The sequence below is a fragment of the Diplotaxodon limnothrissa genome, linkage group LG12 (assembly GCF_057381915.1).
Source record: "Diplotaxodon limnothrissa isolate DT_005_m linkage group LG12, D_limnothrissa_male_GT1.1, whole genome shotgun sequence".
NCBI classification, from domain to species: domain Eukaryota; kingdom Metazoa; phylum Chordata; class Actinopteri; order Cichliformes; family Cichlidae; genus Diplotaxodon; species Diplotaxodon limnothrissa.
In genome coordinates this window covers 29,368,379-29,386,463 of record NC_140607.1, presented here as the reverse complement: position 1 = coordinate 29,386,463, position 18,085 = coordinate 29,368,379, and the positions used below count along the sequence as shown (strand labels likewise).

Below are 18,085 nucleotides of genomic sequence, written 5' to 3'. Positions count from 1 at the left end.
AAAACTCTTAATATAACGAACTAGGGAATAATGGAGAAAAATCAAAATATGTGGTGTGAGGTAAGAATTATTTTTCTGTTTTTGTCCTTGTGACAGCGGTCTGAGTGCTCATTCGTCTCATTTATGGGTGTGGTGAGATTTACAGCTTACACATTTTCCCTCAGTCTTACACAATATTTGCCTTTTGTGATGACGTATTTACTTCCTGTACACGAATGAATAAACCCTCATGGACTGACCTTCTGGTGAAAACCTTGCTGTGTACTTTACAAAGACAGATCTGTAATGTTGTAATAAATATCGACGTTGTTTAATGTCAAACAACCAGCACTTAAAAAAAAAAATTTAAGTTATGCAAAGACTCTGTGACAGTGACTGCCAGACATTCATCCAATATTTTATCCTTTCATATATGTAATGTTGTTAATGTTATGTTGTTGAGCTGATATGATTTTGACACAATTGGATTTAAAAAAAAAAAAAAAAAAAAAATCTGTAAATTAATTGTGATGGTTGTCGTTAAACAGTTGTTGCTTACCATCCTTATCAAATGGAAAGCCTTGATGCTTGAGTCATACAGTCCTGATCCAAAGTAACAACGTGCCAAGTAGAGCTTCAATGTGAAACAAGAAGAAATGGGAGTGAGAAAAATATATATATATTTTTTTAAGCATGCAGTTTATCGAAAGCAATGCTTGAACCGAAACAGGCTGTTTTATAGCCTTCAAACGTTTAAGACCACATGCCTTTAAAAGGCCAAATTTGTGCAAAAATGTGGATTCATTGTCATTTTCTGTCAGGTAGTCACACTGTCATGACTTTCTGATGGCAAAGGCAAAGAAAGTTCCCTTTTTGAACATAGTTGGGCTATTAAACTGCATAAGCGCCTGTGCGCCGTCGCTGCTGAGGTGGGATGCAGTAAGACAGTCATTTTTAATTTTAATTTTTTAATTTTTATTTTTTTAAATGATCCTGAAGGTTATGGAACAAAAAAAAGTCAAGTGGAAGACACCCAAAAAATTTTACCAGCACAGAGCCAGAGGATGCAATTGGCTATCCGTCAAGACATTGGACGTTCCTCGACCCAAATTAAGGCCGGTACTGGTGCCAATTGCAGCCCCATAACCATCAGACGGCATCTGAGACTGAAGGGCTTCAAAAACAAAAACGTCTTCAAAGGCCTCGTCTCCTCGAACACCACAGAACTGACCGTTTGGCCTTTACAAGAGAGCACCAAACATGCGACATTGAAAGGTGGAAGAAAGTTTTATTCTCTGATGAAAACATTTTTATCTTGATGGTCCTGATGGTTTCCAATGCACGACAAGCAGATCCCACCTGAGATGTTTTCTACGCGCCACATTGGAAGAGGCGCCATAACGGTGGGGTGCTTTTTCCTTCAGTGAAACAATGGAGCTTCAGGAGGTGCAGGGACATCAAACCGAACGGCTGCTGGCTATGTCCAGATATTGCAGAGAGCATCCCTAATGACTGAGGGCCCTCGTCTGTGTGGTAACGACTGAGTCTTTCACCAGGACAAGGCTACAGTACATAATGCCCACAGGACAAGGGACTTCTTCCAGGAGAATAACATCACTCTTTAGGACCATCCTGCATATTCCCCTGATCTAAATCCAATTGAGAACCTTTGGGAGGGAAGGGAAGTTTACAAAAATGGACAACAGTTCCAGACAGTAGATGCCTTTTGTGCGGCAGTTTTCACCACATGGAGAAATGTTTCCACTCACCTCATGGAAATGTTTGCATCAAGCATGCCGCAACAAATTTTTGAAGTGATCAACAATAACAGTGGAGCTACTCATTACTGAGTTCATGTTTGGAACTTCGATTTCTGTTTTGGGGGGGTTTACGGGTTTTTTGGAGGTGTGGTCTTAAACTTTTGATCGGCTGTAAAACAGCCTGTTTCAGTTTAAGCGTTGTTTTCAATAAACCACATGCTCAAAAAATGTTTTGTCTCACTCCTGTTTCTTCTTGTTGCATGTTGAAGCTCTACTTGGAACCTTGTTTTAAAATTTGTTTGTTTGTTTCTTTCTTTTTTTTCTTTTCTTTTTTTCCCAAGTGGTCTTACACTTTTGATTGGGACTGTATTTGGTTCTTACCATAATTAGAAGGTAACACAAAGTAAAACTTAAGGCCTTAGTAGTAGTATTTGCAGTTTGTAAAACTAAACTACTTGTGAGATGGGCACAGTGGCATGGGAAAGTTTCTATGAATACATAACCTATAAAAGATGACTTCATGGAATAACCTTTGTCTTTTACGATCTCAAAATAAAAAATGTTAAGGTTTGGTCGCCCTACACTTGAACTGGCAAGTGTCATACAGCTTGAAAAGAGTTTTTGTAAATCAGCTAAGAAGCTCTCTGTTTGGGCAAAAATCCATTAAAAACAATCTTCATGGAAAAGACTTCAAGTTATGTGAAACCTTCCCGCTATCTTAGATGCACTCCTCTTTAGAGGCCTGTCTATATACTTCTGATAATATTTAGGTCAGGGGACTGTGGGGGCCATGACAAAACTTTAAGCCACTTGTGATGCGTTTAAGATCATTATCCCGCTTTATAAAACATACTGTTGTGATGTTTGCTTCCATAGTTAGCTGGTATTTAACCGAATACATTCTTCCAACTACCAGTAAAACATTGTCTGTACTACTAGCTGCAACACAAGCTTAAACTATAATCGATTGTAAGCTCACTCTTAAAAGTTGAAGAAGTGTTCTTATTTCAGCCACTAAATTCTGTTTTAATTTCATCAGTGCACAGGAATTACTTCCTGTATGCATCAGTCTTGTGTAAATGTTAATTTCCACCCTTTAATGTTTAATTTTGCAGTGAGATGCCTTCTACTTAATGGGTATACACGACATTATATATAATATAAAGTCATGTATAATATTGTATTTATAAAGCTTTGAAATGTTCATGCATTTGCCTTTCCTTGTGTAAATTCATTTCTTAATGTCTCACAGTTTATTAAGAGTTACCCACAGGGTACTTTTTCCATTCATTTTTCATTCAAAAATTCTGTGAGAATTTTTTTCTTCTTGCTTTTTACCTTTTGGAGATCACTTCATCTTATGCTTAGAAATTTTGAGCAAACGTTTGCATTTTACTGTTAATACACTAAAGGATTTACTGAAGGACTAAACACCTGTATCCATGTTTTGTTCGCAGTCCGACCCACTGCCATTATCTTTCCCTGACAAGTTACTATTTGACATGCATAGCCACAACTGCAACCTGGTGAGTGAGCCAGTCAGTAGGGAAATGGTGTGTGTGTGCATGTGACATGGACATTAACTTTTATTTTTCTTGTATTAAAGGTCTAGGGAGTAATGGATATGACAGAAACAACCACATTATACTGCTAACACAACTGGCTCTTTGCAAGCATGTGCACAAACAGCATGCTAACGCAAAGCTAGTGAAGAACGCGAGTAATGATAACTGAGTGGATGCCATCCCTAGCCTTGCAGTCAGAATCTAAACTTCCACAGGCTTGTAGCATTGTAGCCTCCGTTTCTAACTGTGTGTGTCAGTTTTGCTTTGTGTCGTTGGCTTTTCAAACAAACGCTAAAATAAAAATCGATTGTACGTCCTTCAAAGGATAGGGACTTCTGTCGGTGTGTCTGACTGAAGCATAAGGTTTATATTCTGAGATGGTCATAAACAAGACAGTAATGTTTAACTGTGTAACTGATTACTTTCTCTGGGGAGTAATGAAGTAAAATGCTGCATTACTTTTAGGAAAGTTAATGTATAATATGTTAATTTTTGGTCTGGAATAAAATATCGATACGATATATATATATTTCCTGTCACATGTTGGGTAGGTAGAAGGGAGAGCAGGTCATCTGTTAATTGGAAGGTTGGTGGTTTGATCCCTGGCTGCTTCAGTTCAGGCCAAGATACCAACCCTAAGTTGCTTTCCAATGCATCAGTTGGTATATAAATGTGTTTAAATGTTAGATAGAAAGCACTTCTCCAGAGAAAAAGTGCTTGTATGAATGGGTGTGAATGAGGCATGTTATATAAAGTGCTGTATAAGTATCAGCCCATTTAGATGTTTTTGTAAACTTTTCCAGAGTTATAATGACTCCTCCAAGTCACTGAGGTTAACTAACCTGCAGTGAAGAACACGAAACTCACAAATGCAGGCTTAAGGGAAAGCTATACTTCCTGTTCATTGTATTGTGATACCATGGATCACATGAGATGTCTTCTGATGATTGCTATCGTTACACTGAAAGCATTTTGGTACATGATCCCACTAGCTTACAGGAATTAAAAGCTCAAATGATGCCTTGGGTGTTTTGGAGATTTCACCAGGGTACAACAGGCAACATTTTTGAATAAAACATTTAAAATAGCCATGCTTTTGTTGACGCAGTCAGCATTAGGATCACACCTTTATGAAAATATATTGAAGCTTGCATGTGTTTTGGCTCAGAAGAGCTCCTTTCCAAGGGCACACAGCAGGTGCTGGCAGATTGACATCTCACAGCAGAAGCACAGAGGAAAGAGAGCTGATGGGAAGTTGTTGGCAGAATGAATATATCTTGTTGGCATATGGGACACAAGGCTGATGTTTTGTCCCCTGTCTGACCGTGTTACACACCTCACTGGCGCTGGCAAAGATCTGTGCCAAGTTTTTTTCTTTTCTTCTCCAGAGGCAAACAAAAAATGACCTATTGTATCCAGATAAGAAAACTCAAAATGTTTCAGTAGGGTATATGCTTCTTTTATTGTTTGGTCGATATTAGGCTAATCATTTACTTGAGCCAACAAGTTTGAGTCAGGTTTCACTTGGAGGGTTTAAGTTTGATTACGGTGTTCACTGATTGTAAACCTGCATGTTTTTTGTCCTTCCCATCTGCTGTTTAGCTCATTGTGTTATGGAGAGGACCACTGATCAGTATCTTGGAATGGATCAAGATCAGTGTTGCTGTTAAGATAATGGATCATAATCCAATACTGGCACTTTGACTTCCTTTTTTATCTTGACTTCCACTGATATGTTGTCTTGAGTTCCACTTCCTTTACTCTGTCTCAGTCCATAAATGATATCATAGCGTTGGGTACGACGAAACATTTCTTTACTGGGGAAAATACGCTCCTGGATTAAGGAAATGCAAATGAGTTTGTTGTTTGATTTATACTCATTTTACTTGAAAAATAAAAAAATGGCTTGGTCTATCAAACCATTAAATACAGCTTTATTACCAAGATTTCGATTGTACAGTTCATCTTACTGACCTACAATCATTGGATAAAGTGCTTTACAATGGGCCATCATAGACTGTCATATAACTAATCCCAATACAGAAGGTGGTGTCTGCTATAAAAATTGTGACATGAATATGATTTGAATATACTGTATTCAATAGGATTTTGATTTATTTATTTAGCACTTTTTGAAACACTTTACAAAAAATCCGATTTCTGATCTAAAGTTGCACCGTTGCTTTGGTTTTTAAATTAATGAAGAAAAAGGACATTGTAATTTGAGAACAACTAGATGAAAAGTTGTTTTGTTGACTTTGGGATTGTTTGTAGGCTTAAAAAAAATTCCATGACAAAATCAGCCAGCCACTACTTGACCCTCTAAAATTGATTATTTTTGTACAATAACTTCATGTTATGAAGCCATGCAAAATTTTGCCTTGAAAGTAAGATTTATTTATTTTTAGTTTGTTTGAATGGCAGGACCTTGAAGTACAGATGTGGGTCATTCTTAAATTTGACAGCATCTTTTATTTTTTTCCAGAATTTGTGAACCCTCCTAACCTCGTAGCCGTGTTACATTTTCAGGGCTGAAAAACATTTCTTTCTTTTGAAAGAAATCCAATCTAAGCAGTTTTACTCCAAATACCACAGTCTAATGCCAGAATCTTTTCCTCAGCAGAATTATTTATCTATAATCCCTTTTACACGTCAAAATGAAAGGATATATCATCGTTTTTCTTGAAAAACTGCACCAGTTTATCGTTGTGAAATGGTGAAAAAAACACTGTTGCTCACTCTGCTGTTTCACAATATGAACTTTGCATGATTTGATAGGTATGCTAAAATGATTGTGCTAAGAATCAGATGATTTTTGAGAAGGTCAGGTGGAAACAGTTTTCAGATTTTGTTGACTTTAAATGGAATGACCCAGAAATTCTCAGATTATATAAATCAGTGTTTGTGCCCAAGACGCACTAAAGAGCATGGCAAAAATTTCTATTCATAACTGCAGAAAAAACATTATATGGAATAATTGGAATTACAGTTTTGATTGTCACTTTTAAGTGTAACACTTGCAATTTTATACTTGGCAATAAGTTCCCCAGACATGACTTTTCTTCACTCCTATATCAGATACTTTCACTCAATTCAATAAGTGTTCCTGCCTCCTCCTGGTGAAATTATTCATCATGTAGCGTATTGAATTAATATTGAGCATTTTATATTTTAACTACAAATTTGTGTCAGTTGATAGTGGCAGCAGCTAGAACTAGACTGCCGAGCTGACCAAAGCAAGCAATTTGAAGATGACTCACAGTTAACAGACTTCCAACAAAACGTTCCTCAACAATGATTGAAATCCCCACGACCGCTGCAGACTCAAGTGGTCGATCCTTTTATCCTCCTCCATGCATGGAAAGCAATATATTCTCTTCTCCGTAAAGCTGTGCGTACAGTATGGCCATAGTGTGTGGGTGTGTAATGGTGACTAATCCAATTTGCAGTCTTATTCTGGATCCCTAGTTGTCAGAGAGTCCTTAATCTCTGTGGAGAGAGAGATCCTCACAAACTAATCTTAAGCTTGTGTCAGTCTGCTGATCCTTGTGGTAATAGTTTTTTTCTTTTCTTTCTATGAATGAATGTAGGGAGTAAACACTGGACAACCGTCAGTCTTGCTCATCTGCAGTCTTTCAAAACTCAATCTCAAGTGTTAAAAAAAAGAATTGAACTGTGGCTTTGGGCTGCTGAACGTGACACGGTGAAGAACGGGACTCATGGTGTTGACCTGGCACCGCTCAGCTATCCCTGATCCTCCTCCACCCATTCACTTACTCCAGAGGCTTGGGTTGTTTGTTGCCGCGGGTTACACTTGTTATTGAACGCAATGTCGGAGCACATGCAGCTGTCCCTTGCCTTGTGCAGGATTGGGCTTTACACGGTAAGAAGATGCAAACATGCTGGTATTTGTTTGCTGGAGAACAGGAGGGATGCGGTCTGTGTGTTTATGTGTTAGATTGAACATACTACTACTAGTTTTAGTATGCTTTTAATCTTTCCTTGCAGTGCTTTACAGTTGGTTGATCACTGAATATAGAGTGCGCTCTAATGTGTATGTTGGCATAATATTAAGCTGGAAAAGGTGGATACAAGCAAAAAGACAGATTATTGTCTCTTTTTCTACCTGAGCTCCTAGCAACTGGCTTCAGGCAGTCTTAAGTGCATCATAGTTTTAAACGAATCCATCCATATTATTCAAATAGTGATAACTGTCAAATTTGTTTTTGAGTTTCTACTGCCATGTGACTTGTAAGAGAGATATTGGTTAACATAAATAGACAAATAGACGTATTTTTAGAAGCACTGCAGTATTTGGTACATGTTTTGAAATAGTTGTATTTTAACAGCAGCTGATGACTCACATTGCATTTTGTCTGCTCCTCTGTTACTCTCTCACCAGCTGGTAAAGCCTTTTCAATGAACATAAACAGAAAGGCTGATTCTGAAATAAGTGTTTAACAGTAAGCGTTTGTTTGATTACAACGTCGTGCCTCATCGTTGACTCATCGTTTCAGCCATTTTTGAATCAAGAGTGGGAATAAGTAGATGGGTATTAGGTGTATTGGAATTAAACTAATAGACCTTGTAAATTAAAATGTAGCAACTGTTGCTGATAATACTTTTTTATTGCTGTTTGACTGGCTTTTAATGTTTTCTTCTGTCAGTTTGCTTAATTCTTGAGGCACCATCAACATCCAAACAACAATAACAATGCTGCTGGGCTCTTAGATCTCTAGTTATATTAAGTGGTGCAAATTGTCCGTTGTACTCTTAGTTATTCCTGTAACACAGATTATGAAAAGTTTTTATTATATTATTGACTGAGTGGGTTGGGACTAACAAAGGGAAATCTGTAGCAAAATGAAGTAAACTGCTGTTTTGTTTTGTTTTTTTCCCACACAGATTCAGCTACATGTAAATTAAATATTTCAATAAATAATGCCACTTGCAATATATTTTATTTGCGAAGTAATTGGAGGAATGTAATCAGCTGCCTCCTCAATAAAGCTGTTCTCATATAAAGCGTTTATCTCGTCACAAATCACTTTGCAGCTGATTGTTAGATAAGCTGTACTTATCTCAAAATTTGAGCATTTACTGGGTCGCAGCAATCAAAACATTAAATATAACCCATAACAAAATAGCCTAAATATAGTAGCTCAGTAAAAATGATGCAATATGAAATGAAGAAATCGCTCAGTTAGGTTAAAAAAAAAAGGCCAATAACAAAGAGGAGTTACATAAAAAAACAAAAATTCTGAAATAGTGTAAATTAGTTGAATAAAGTTCTTAATAAATAAAAGACTATCTGGATGGGTGGATGAATAAACCACTAGGAAAATAAATACAGGTATTGTAGTGTGACAAGAAAAGATTTCTTGGATCTAACCAAGATCATGAACCACCCTGCACACGACCCCCACAGCCACCATGCTTCAGTCCTTGTTCTGCTCTGGAGAACTGAGCATAGCAGCTCCAAAGCCAGAATTCAACAGACGTAGCTTTCAGGTCAGAAAAACAAAGCCATTTCGGAAGCGCTTCAAACCTGCATTCTGTGACAAATCCACTAGGTGGCAAAAGCTAAGTCCTGTCAAAGTCTTTGGGGAAATTGTGTCCGTTTCTGTCTTTTGGGTCATTCTGAGTCTATTTTGTAAATCTGTCATATTGTGCTTTAAAAAGGATGATTATCAGTGGTATGGTCATTGGCTAATGATTAGTGATTGATAAGCTGTGAGCAGTCAGACCTGCCCTTTCTTGTCATATCTACTTTTTAGAAACCAAGAGGGAGATAATGAAAACGCTGATCTCAAGGCTTCAAAGTGCAACTTAAGAAACCAGTGATTGATGTCTCAATAGCTACGCCCTCGTCTTATACTGTCTGTGAGCGGCACATGAACTCGTCCAAGAAAAATCGAGCTGTGAGAAAGGTTGAACTGAGGTTAAACTATTGTTCTGGGTCGCAGGGTTTATGTGTTGGGTTGTATCTCCTTGGGAAAGTTAGTCCGATGATCCCCTTCCTCTGTCAACACCGCTGTCCTGCTTTGTACCTGAACTTGAACCTGCTGTTGCTGTCAGCAGGGCGATTATGTTGAACCAAAATGTTTTAGTTAGGCCAACAAAAAAGCGAAGAAGCTGACTCCAAATCACAAAATGTGGGAAGATAACAAATTAGAGCAGCTGCACTTTAATAAGAAATGTACTCATTGTATTTCATTAACCAACAGTTGTTTTTTTTTCTTATTGATCTTGATGGAAAATCAGGAGTACTAACACATCTCACACAAAAAAGGAAAAAAACACATTTATGTAGTAGGCTTAGCAATTCTACAGACAGTAAGTTGGTTCGTGCCATCATGGATACTTGGAGCATATTGTTTGGCAAAATTTGTTAATATAGCCCCATCTGCCTTGGTCTATGGGGGCTGTGTGGTGGGACAGGAAAAACTGACTCCTTGGACTGTGTGTGTGTGTCTGTGTGTTGATAAAGGAATAATAAAGCATGTAGAATTATTTTGATTAGGGAAACAGTTGTTCTGTTTTCTCCTTTTTTTTTTTTTTTTTTTTTTTTTTTTTTTTTGCATCCACAGCTGATAAGCTGATAAGAGATGGCTGATGTGAAATGCTACTAATAGAGTTGACAGTGCATTATGTTATTGTAATCATAAATGCTCCTCAACAAGTATTACATCTACCCAATGTCCTCATAGCTTCTGCTGTCTCTCACTAAACACGAGAGGTAAAAAGAGAGGGAGAGAAGCCCACAGTCATCATCTGATCTTTTCAGTCTTGTCAAAGAGGTCGTTGGCATGGCAGGCATGAAATACCTCCAAACTGCTGACCCTTTGCTGTTCTCTTCCTCCATGCTTTGCTAGGTCTCCCACTGGCATCTTGTGCACAACTGCTGATGTGTGAGCAGTTAAAAGAGAATAACAGAGAATTTCACAGAATCAGCATGTTGTCACTGATACCGGATTCATCTATTTGAGAACAGGTTTAGACCGATATCACCCAGCTATCAGCTCACGCCTTCCTTATCTCGAGTTACCTGTTTCTTTTGAATTGGACACATTTTCACTGAAACCTCTGTGCTGAGTCACTCTATGTCCATCTGCTTATTCAGTCAAACTTTTCCAATACAAACCATGTATCTATTCTGTTTTTATTACAGCGGTGCAGGTAGATGTTGGTTAGGTTCTCTGTAGCAGCAGGTGCCCTGGGATATTAGTATGTGGCCACGTGCTGTGGGTACCATAGCTACTGCTCTTTGGACCCTTAACCATTAAGGGTCTAAGTGATCGCATTAGTCACTTCGTGGCTAACTCATTATGTTTTTAATGGAGTGGAAAAGTGTTTCTCATACATGCTGCTTCTAATTTTCAGACTCAGGTCACACTATTTAGATCAAGATGCTCAAGACTGCTTTGAGCTTAATTTGGAAAGAAAGGCTAGAGAGTGTGCACAAGATAATGGCAGCTTTACTCCCAAGGTGGCCCATATAAGAAACCTGAAGCAGCATACTAATTCTTTCACATTAATGCAGGACTCACTGAACCAAAGTCAGAAAATAAGTCTTTTTATTGGATAGTAGTGAAAACTGTTTAAGGTGCTGTGTAAGAGATGTCTTTGTAAGACGCAGTAGATACGTTCAGTTGTTCAGAATCAAAGTAAATAACCTTATAAAGGCAGATAAATATCAGAAAAACATCACTATTTAAAGAGGGGTTTCTCTTAAACTTTACTGATTTGTGCAGCTGTCACCACACTGGTAACACATGCATCGTTTTTGTCCCGGTAAAGATGAAATATTTTTTTGAGTATTTTTTCCCCATAAACCAAAAGTACTTTTCTTATGGTAATATCATTTAAGTTATCTGCTTTGTGTTTTTATGCACAGCAGCACATTGGCTCAGTAAACAGCACATGCACATCATAGAAAGAAGGTTTTAGGTTTAAACCCTCCTGGGATCTTTTCTGTATTAGGGCTGCCACAAACGATTATTTTGATAGTCGACTAGTCACCGATTATTTTTGCGATTAGTAGACTAATCGGATCGTGCATCCATTGGACGTAAAACGTACAGCTTATTGCACCAGCATGCGTCTGCTCTTATATAACTATCATTAGCTTACAGCTTTAAGTGTGTAAGGTATGTGCTAACTAAAAATAAAGACAAGATGATAGTTTGTTAAATTTTAATGAAATTTGTAGATTGTTTCGGTGAAGTTTAATAAACTCCTTGCTATCTAAAATATAACGGGACACCGGAGTATATTCTCGAGCATCTCATACTTCTGATAATCAGTTGTCTTCTTGATGTTTATTCAGCTGTGTAAAAACTATAACTTTAATCTCAGCCAAACCGATTTACTCAGGAACAAATAAAATACAAAAAAAAAAAAAAAAAGCCAAACAATAGCATTTTGAAGTTCTCTAAGTGACTTATATATATTTAACCTGAGTAGTGAAAGATTGCAGTGGGTTTGAAAACGATTTGCAGGGAGTCCGGTGTTCTCACGGGCTCCAGTGAGCCTTGCCCCGGGCTAGCTATCGAGCTAGTGGGTAACAGACGTCTCTGAAAATATGTGGTGTCTTGATAAACTGAGCAGATATTTGAGGTTTCCATAGCTACATTCTCGCCTGAAAATATGTTAAACGTTTATTTTGTGACCCAGAAAGAATAATAAGAGTAATATTAAAACTAACTAGCTGCCGCCATTGTTGTAAACTGAGCTGGGCTGCGCTATGAATTCTGGAACACAGCTTCTTCTTCTTCGGGGTTTAACGGCAGCTGGCATCCTTGTACATGCAGTGCTGCCATCTTCTGTTTCAGTCCGTTATTACACTCTTAAATCCTACTACTTATTCCTGCGTCTTTTGTGATCTTACAAAGCTTCAAACTACAACGTCGACTATTAAATCAGTCGTCGACGATTTTGATAGTCGATGTAATCGTGACTAGTTGACTAATCGTGGCAGCCCTATTCTGTATGGCGTTTCTATTTTCCTTATATTTGCTTGGGTGCTCTGGTTTGCTTGACACAGTCAAAAGGCATCCACATTAGGCTGGCATTCCTAAATTGGCTGAAAGTGAGGATGTGAGTTAGATTTATCATCATTAAAAATGATTGAAAATCTTGTTGTGTGTTGTTTTTTTTTTTTTTAATTCTTCCTTTTCCTACCTCTGTACTTAGATGTACTTTCTTTTGCATCCTTTGTCTTCTGGCTTTTTGTTGGTTCAGTGCTGACAGGTTGATCTGGCAAGGGTAAACAGCATTATTTCTTTTTTTCCACAAGGCTATATTAATGTAAATGAAGTAAGTGAATTGACACACAATGAATAAACCTAAGCAGAGTTGGCGCTTTTCTATGTAACATTTATTCTCCAAATTTATTTTGAAGAGCAGATTTTAGGGGGAAAAATAATTCCCATCTTGCAGGAAATCCCAATTCACATCTTAGTTCCAGAGAAAAAGTCATCCTGTTTTCTGGAAGACTTATTTTAAGCTCTCTTATCTTGAGATATCTTACTTTTGGATGCAATCAACTTGTGCAGCAGTTAACATAATTTCATAACATATATTTTCACGTTTTGTTTTTTGAATTTATTTGAATTGTGTCAGAGTGAATGAGAAACTTTTAAAAGTTGCTTTGACCTTTTTAGAATTCATTGCAATAAGTTTCAGGATTAACAAAACAAAACAATTTCTTGAAATGTGTATTGTGTCATATGCCAGACAGATTTATTTTACCATAAATAAACCTTTCTTAACACAGGGTGTTCGCAGTGTAAATTTCCATACTGCTTCCGTCCTTTTAAAAAGGCAGGATGGGAGCAGCTATTGCCCCAGACTGGGCCATGAATACACTTTAAAATAACCACAGTACCTACTGGTCACTCCCCAATGATCAAGTACCATTTCCTAAAAACGGTCTGCCAGTCCTTATTAGTTTGTTTTGTTTTTGTCAAGGACGTTTTGGGCAGGAATTTGGCTGCACATGTTTGAGAAACAACAAAGAAAAACTTCCTGTATGAGATGTATTGGCTGACAGAGCAGGGCGATGCCGCATTCGGCCTTTGTGTACCATGTGCATCAGGAACTAGAAGAATTTTTTTTCAGGCTCACATTCCTTTTGAAGCTGGGGTGGTTCAGGAATGTTTTGAATATTGTTTGTTTTTTAAACATAATTTAAAAAGAGTAAAAAGAAATAGCAGTTCCACAAAAGTAAAATTATAGCCCTCCACCTCACTGGCAACACCCTAAAATGGACAAGTGAAAGAAAATGGGTGGATGTAATATCAGTTCACACAATTGGATAAAAAGTGCTCGTCATAAAGTCTGATAACATGCAGCTAAAGTATGTTTATTTGAATTACTAAATTATTTATTCTCATGTATCTGTTTTTCTTCACCACATAAATCTGTTCTGTTGGCCTATATTTGCAGAAGCCTCCCTTACATCGCCCTTGAATCTGAAAACACTCCCCGTGGGCTTTTTGTTAAGGGACGCCTTAAAGCGTCTTTCTGTTACACAATAGTCTTTGTCCACCTCACATGACAAGGACCCATCTTTAGCCCCAGCTCAGACCCTAAAGCACATATTGTAATATGCTTATCCGCAAGACATTGTAATACACGAATGGGTTGCAAATTCCTAATCCAAGCCAGAAGGGCGCTTTCTCTTCTATCATTTTTTTTATCTAGTATGCATCATTGTTACTCCAAGTGAATTCAAGAATCTCTACATGCAGACTGTAAATTCAACAGGACATATTTTTCTTAATCCTTCCACAGCTGGAGTAATTTGTGTTTTGTCTAGTGTAGTGGAACTATTTAGTTTAGCTACAGGGTGTTGTTGGTAGTGATGTATTTGTCTAAGTTTTGCATTGCTTTATTTATTTTGTTTTGTTTCCTTCCCCCCCCCCCCCACCTTTTCCCCCAAGTCAATCATACTGACTGATGATGTTGATGATCATGATGATGAAGGTGTTATGGCATTTTTAGTCACTCAATGCATTACTAGGTCAATACATTGAGTTTTTTACCTTTAATTTGCAACAGGTCTGCATGTGTCATTCATAGTTCAGCTCGTGATTGACAAAGATGTGCCATCTCAAGCTGGATGTAAATCTAGCCCACTCCTTTCCATCAGTTGGATTAAGCGTCCCATAGTTGTATCCCTGCCACCCACTTCTGGTGCTTCCATTTATAGCTGTGTTGTTTTCCAAATGCTTTGTAGATTTTCAATACAAGTGATTTATTTAGAAGACATTAACTTAGACTTTTGCTCAGTCTTTTTTACAGAGACTTCAGGTACATTCACAATGCGAGAAGAAGTTTCACCGTGATTATCAGCATCACAGTCTGTGGAATCTCTGAGGGATTCCTTATAATGAAAATTGCGCTCCATTTACTATTTCTGACGACTCTTTTATTGCAGCAGCAGCTTAAACAGGACATCTCTCCTTGAGCAATGAAATCAGTTACTGCTATACCACAAAAGTGAAATTAGGTCATCGTTTTGCCAACCCCACAGTTGTTGCTGAGGGGCTTCTGTATTGTTCGCTATCAAGTCTGTGAAATGAAGATATTAGACAACACTTGTAACAAACAAATGTTGTGTCCACTGAAGCCTTATCGGCCTCAGATGTAATCCTCTTTTATATGAGTGATGAAAGCGGCACAATCCCATAAAAAGGGGTTTCCTGTTCCAATTTTTTTTTTCCATGTGGAGGAAGTGTCAAGTGATTTTGGTAGCTGTGTCTTTTTTTCTTTTTCTTTTTTCTTTGTCTATGTGGGCATACACATATGCAAAAACCCACATTTGATCATTTGTAAAGACAGAAAGCTTCCCTCTATAGGTAAAAATCTTAAAAATAAACTCTGGACTGACAGCTGAAATATTCACACAGTGATCCGGAGGGACAGCCTGCTCCTTGGCCACATCTTAGGACATTCATGCTGACTAAGGCCAAAATAAATCTGTAGCACGGTTTTCAAAACTGGTAACAGACCAAATTTGGAGATATTGAGATGTTTTTCTGTTTTGATGTAATTTCAAAAGAATTAATGAAAGGAAAAAACATGCTTTATTTCTTCAAACATTGCAGTACAAAACTGTTTACCCATTTTAAGTGGAAAAAATGGAACTAAATACATGTACAGTGTTTGGGATGGGTCTTTAGGTCATTCAAATGTAATGCTAGTGGAACCCATGTGACCACAACATATGTCAGCTGATCTCAAATCATCCTATGGTTTTGTGCTGGTGAAACAATGCTGTAGATCCAGGATCCATTCTTTGGTCACACGGGTATCTGACTTGTACAAGATCAGTGCACTTTTTCACCAAGCTTTATGCTTTCCACCAGTGATGTGAAAAAGAGGTAAAGGACTCTTGTCTGGACATGCTGTTTGCTTGAGTTGAAGAAAGGGTAATGGCGCCCTCTATTGCTATTGAGCAGACATTGCTGTGGTTGACAAAGACTATCCAGGGATCTGCTTTTGGACAGACCCTCTCTCTCTTAGACATTCTTTAAAACGCACTGCATATGCTCAGGACACTTTACTAAAGTTAAGTTGGGTTATAGCTTGACTTGCACGTCTCTCTGAACTCACAATACAAATAATTTATTGGTCTTTGTTTTTGCACTACCACATGATAAAAGGACAACCTTTGTAGTAACTACTTCGCTGTTACAAAAAGAGTAATCTATTGACCTTTTTACTCAGTGTTGGCACATGTGATAGTTATCACTTTTATGTTGTTTTTGTTGTTTTTGTTGTTGTGTTTTATTGTAAGAAGATGGCAGTTAACAGTTCAGTGGTCAAACCCACATTGTTGCTTTTCCGGAGACTAATGTTCCAAAGCTGTTTCACATAGCGAGGTGGTTTGCAAAGTTAACACTGCATTTTATAGTGAGGTATTGAAACAGAATAGTACAGCTTAACCCTTTAAGACCTACCATAGAACCAAGTTCGCCAGAGCTTATATTATATTTTTACATGCTGTGGAGCCATTTTTGGGAGCATTTCAAGTTGCTATACATCAATACAACCATTATAGCCCAAACTTTAATAATATGTCTGCATTAGGTGCATAGTAATTACATAAATTGCAAAAAAGTGCAATAAACTACAAAAAAATTGAAAATCGTTTTTGTTTTTTTAACATATATTTCTAGTTAGAGAAATTTAAGAGGCTTATCCCTCAAAACTGTAAATACAAAAAAGTTACACAAACTAGTTTCCCACCACAGGAAATTTATTTTGAGTGTCTTCATAGTTTTATTTTTGAAATACACCAATTTTTATATACTGCAGGAAAAACGAAAATAAATATTATAGTGCAAATTTGCAAAATAACAGCATATGCATCAAAATAAACTATTTCCAGCAGTGCAATATGAGTCTTAAGCATCCCAGAAACGACACAGAAAGTCATAAAGTCAAACATAACTTTTTAAAACACATAACAAGTAAAACACAAGCTCATAAGGCCCCGATCGTAAAAAACTACATTTCCGCAAAATGACGTCACTTCCGGTTTCGGGCAGGTCATGCGGTCATGTGATAGTTCGCGCTGATGGACGTAGGAAGTGTTACAAACAGCTGATGGATCGGCGAAGCGTGTTTCTGGAATATCATGTTTTTGTTGCTGCAAGTGATTTTTATGCAGTTTTTGCAAAGCTATATGTGGAAGGAAACTGTGACCTAGGACAAGCTGATGGCATAAGATGTAAGTACAACTCCTCCAGTTTCATATGCAAAAAAAATTATTGCGCTAGCTTACTTGGTTGCAGAGCTACCGGGATTTAAAAATAGTTACGCAAAACAGAGCGTGCCCGCTCCGATCGGCTGTAAAGGGTTAATGAAGACTAACTGCAACAACATGAAAACCTCAGAAGATAATGACTTAAAAACAAGTCTATAAAAGTCTGCCTTTGAGTGATTAAAAGGAATGCTCTGCTGTTTTCTGTAGGAAACTCTCAAAGACAGCGGAGACAGAGACATTCTAACTCACTTAATTTTTCAGGTCTCATTGCAAAAGTACTCTGTTTGTGTCCATTCATGCATTTTGTCACTTTTGTGTTGTTAACCTAAATCACCAGCCTCTGCAGCCTCCAGCTGTGAATGTTGTTGCCCTTTAAAAGTGAAGCAAAAATACCCATTTGTGTATGTGGGCATAAATCATAGTAAGGGTTGAATATTTGTGTCCATGAATATGACAAATTGGGGAACTGGAGATTCTGATGATGTCACTGTACTGCTATGAGATACAGTTTGAAGGTGATTACTAAACACTGAACTATAAGACTGAAAATTAGCTTGAAACTTCATTAACTGTGAACCAGAGCTAACAAAAAAAAGTTTGAAGACTTTTTACCCAATCCTGATAGACTTCCGCAACCTGGTGTATGAAGCATAAAACCGGCATGTTTAACAAGTTGCATTGCTTGAAGAGTCATTTTCAAAGCTTCTTCATGGAAATCATGTCAAATGCTGCTTTGGAGCCATAATGTCTAATTGTGCTTGCAGTCATTTATTAAGTTGGTGTAACATGACTCCCTGCTTGGTCCGTGTAACTGCCTAATAAATGCCATAAATATGAGCCCACTGTGAGGACTCTCGTCATGATATTTTAGTTTTTTAGGTTGAACATTTTTCCTTAAATGTGAGTAGAGGAAATCGGTATTGTTTTTATGAGACTTCCCAAATATCTTTAAGAAGACTGGATCTGCTCTTCACAGAAATCTTCAGGAATATAGTTTTGCACAA

The 18,085-nt window shown here is 37.6% G+C and overlaps 1 protein-coding gene across 3 annotated transcripts in view; it reads left to right on the top strand.

The window, feature by feature from the left end:
* The window catches only part of LOC146621548 (ADP-ribosylation factor-like protein 15), a 109,559-nt gene that overhangs the window by 6,232 nt on the left and 85,242 nt on the right, over positions 1–18,085 (top strand). Inside the window, exon 2 of one of the 3 annotated variants that reach the window (XM_085367455.1) lies at positions 3,197–3,265. The exons of 1 other annotated variant lie outside the window; for it this stretch is intronic. In XM_085367455.1, coding sequence (XP_085223581.1) covers positions 3,197–3,265 — 69 coding nt within the window. Of the gene's footprint in view, positions 1–3,044; positions 3,266–18,085 lie in introns of those variants that run through there. One more of the 3 variants, XM_085367454.1, reaches the window with a different exon arrangement.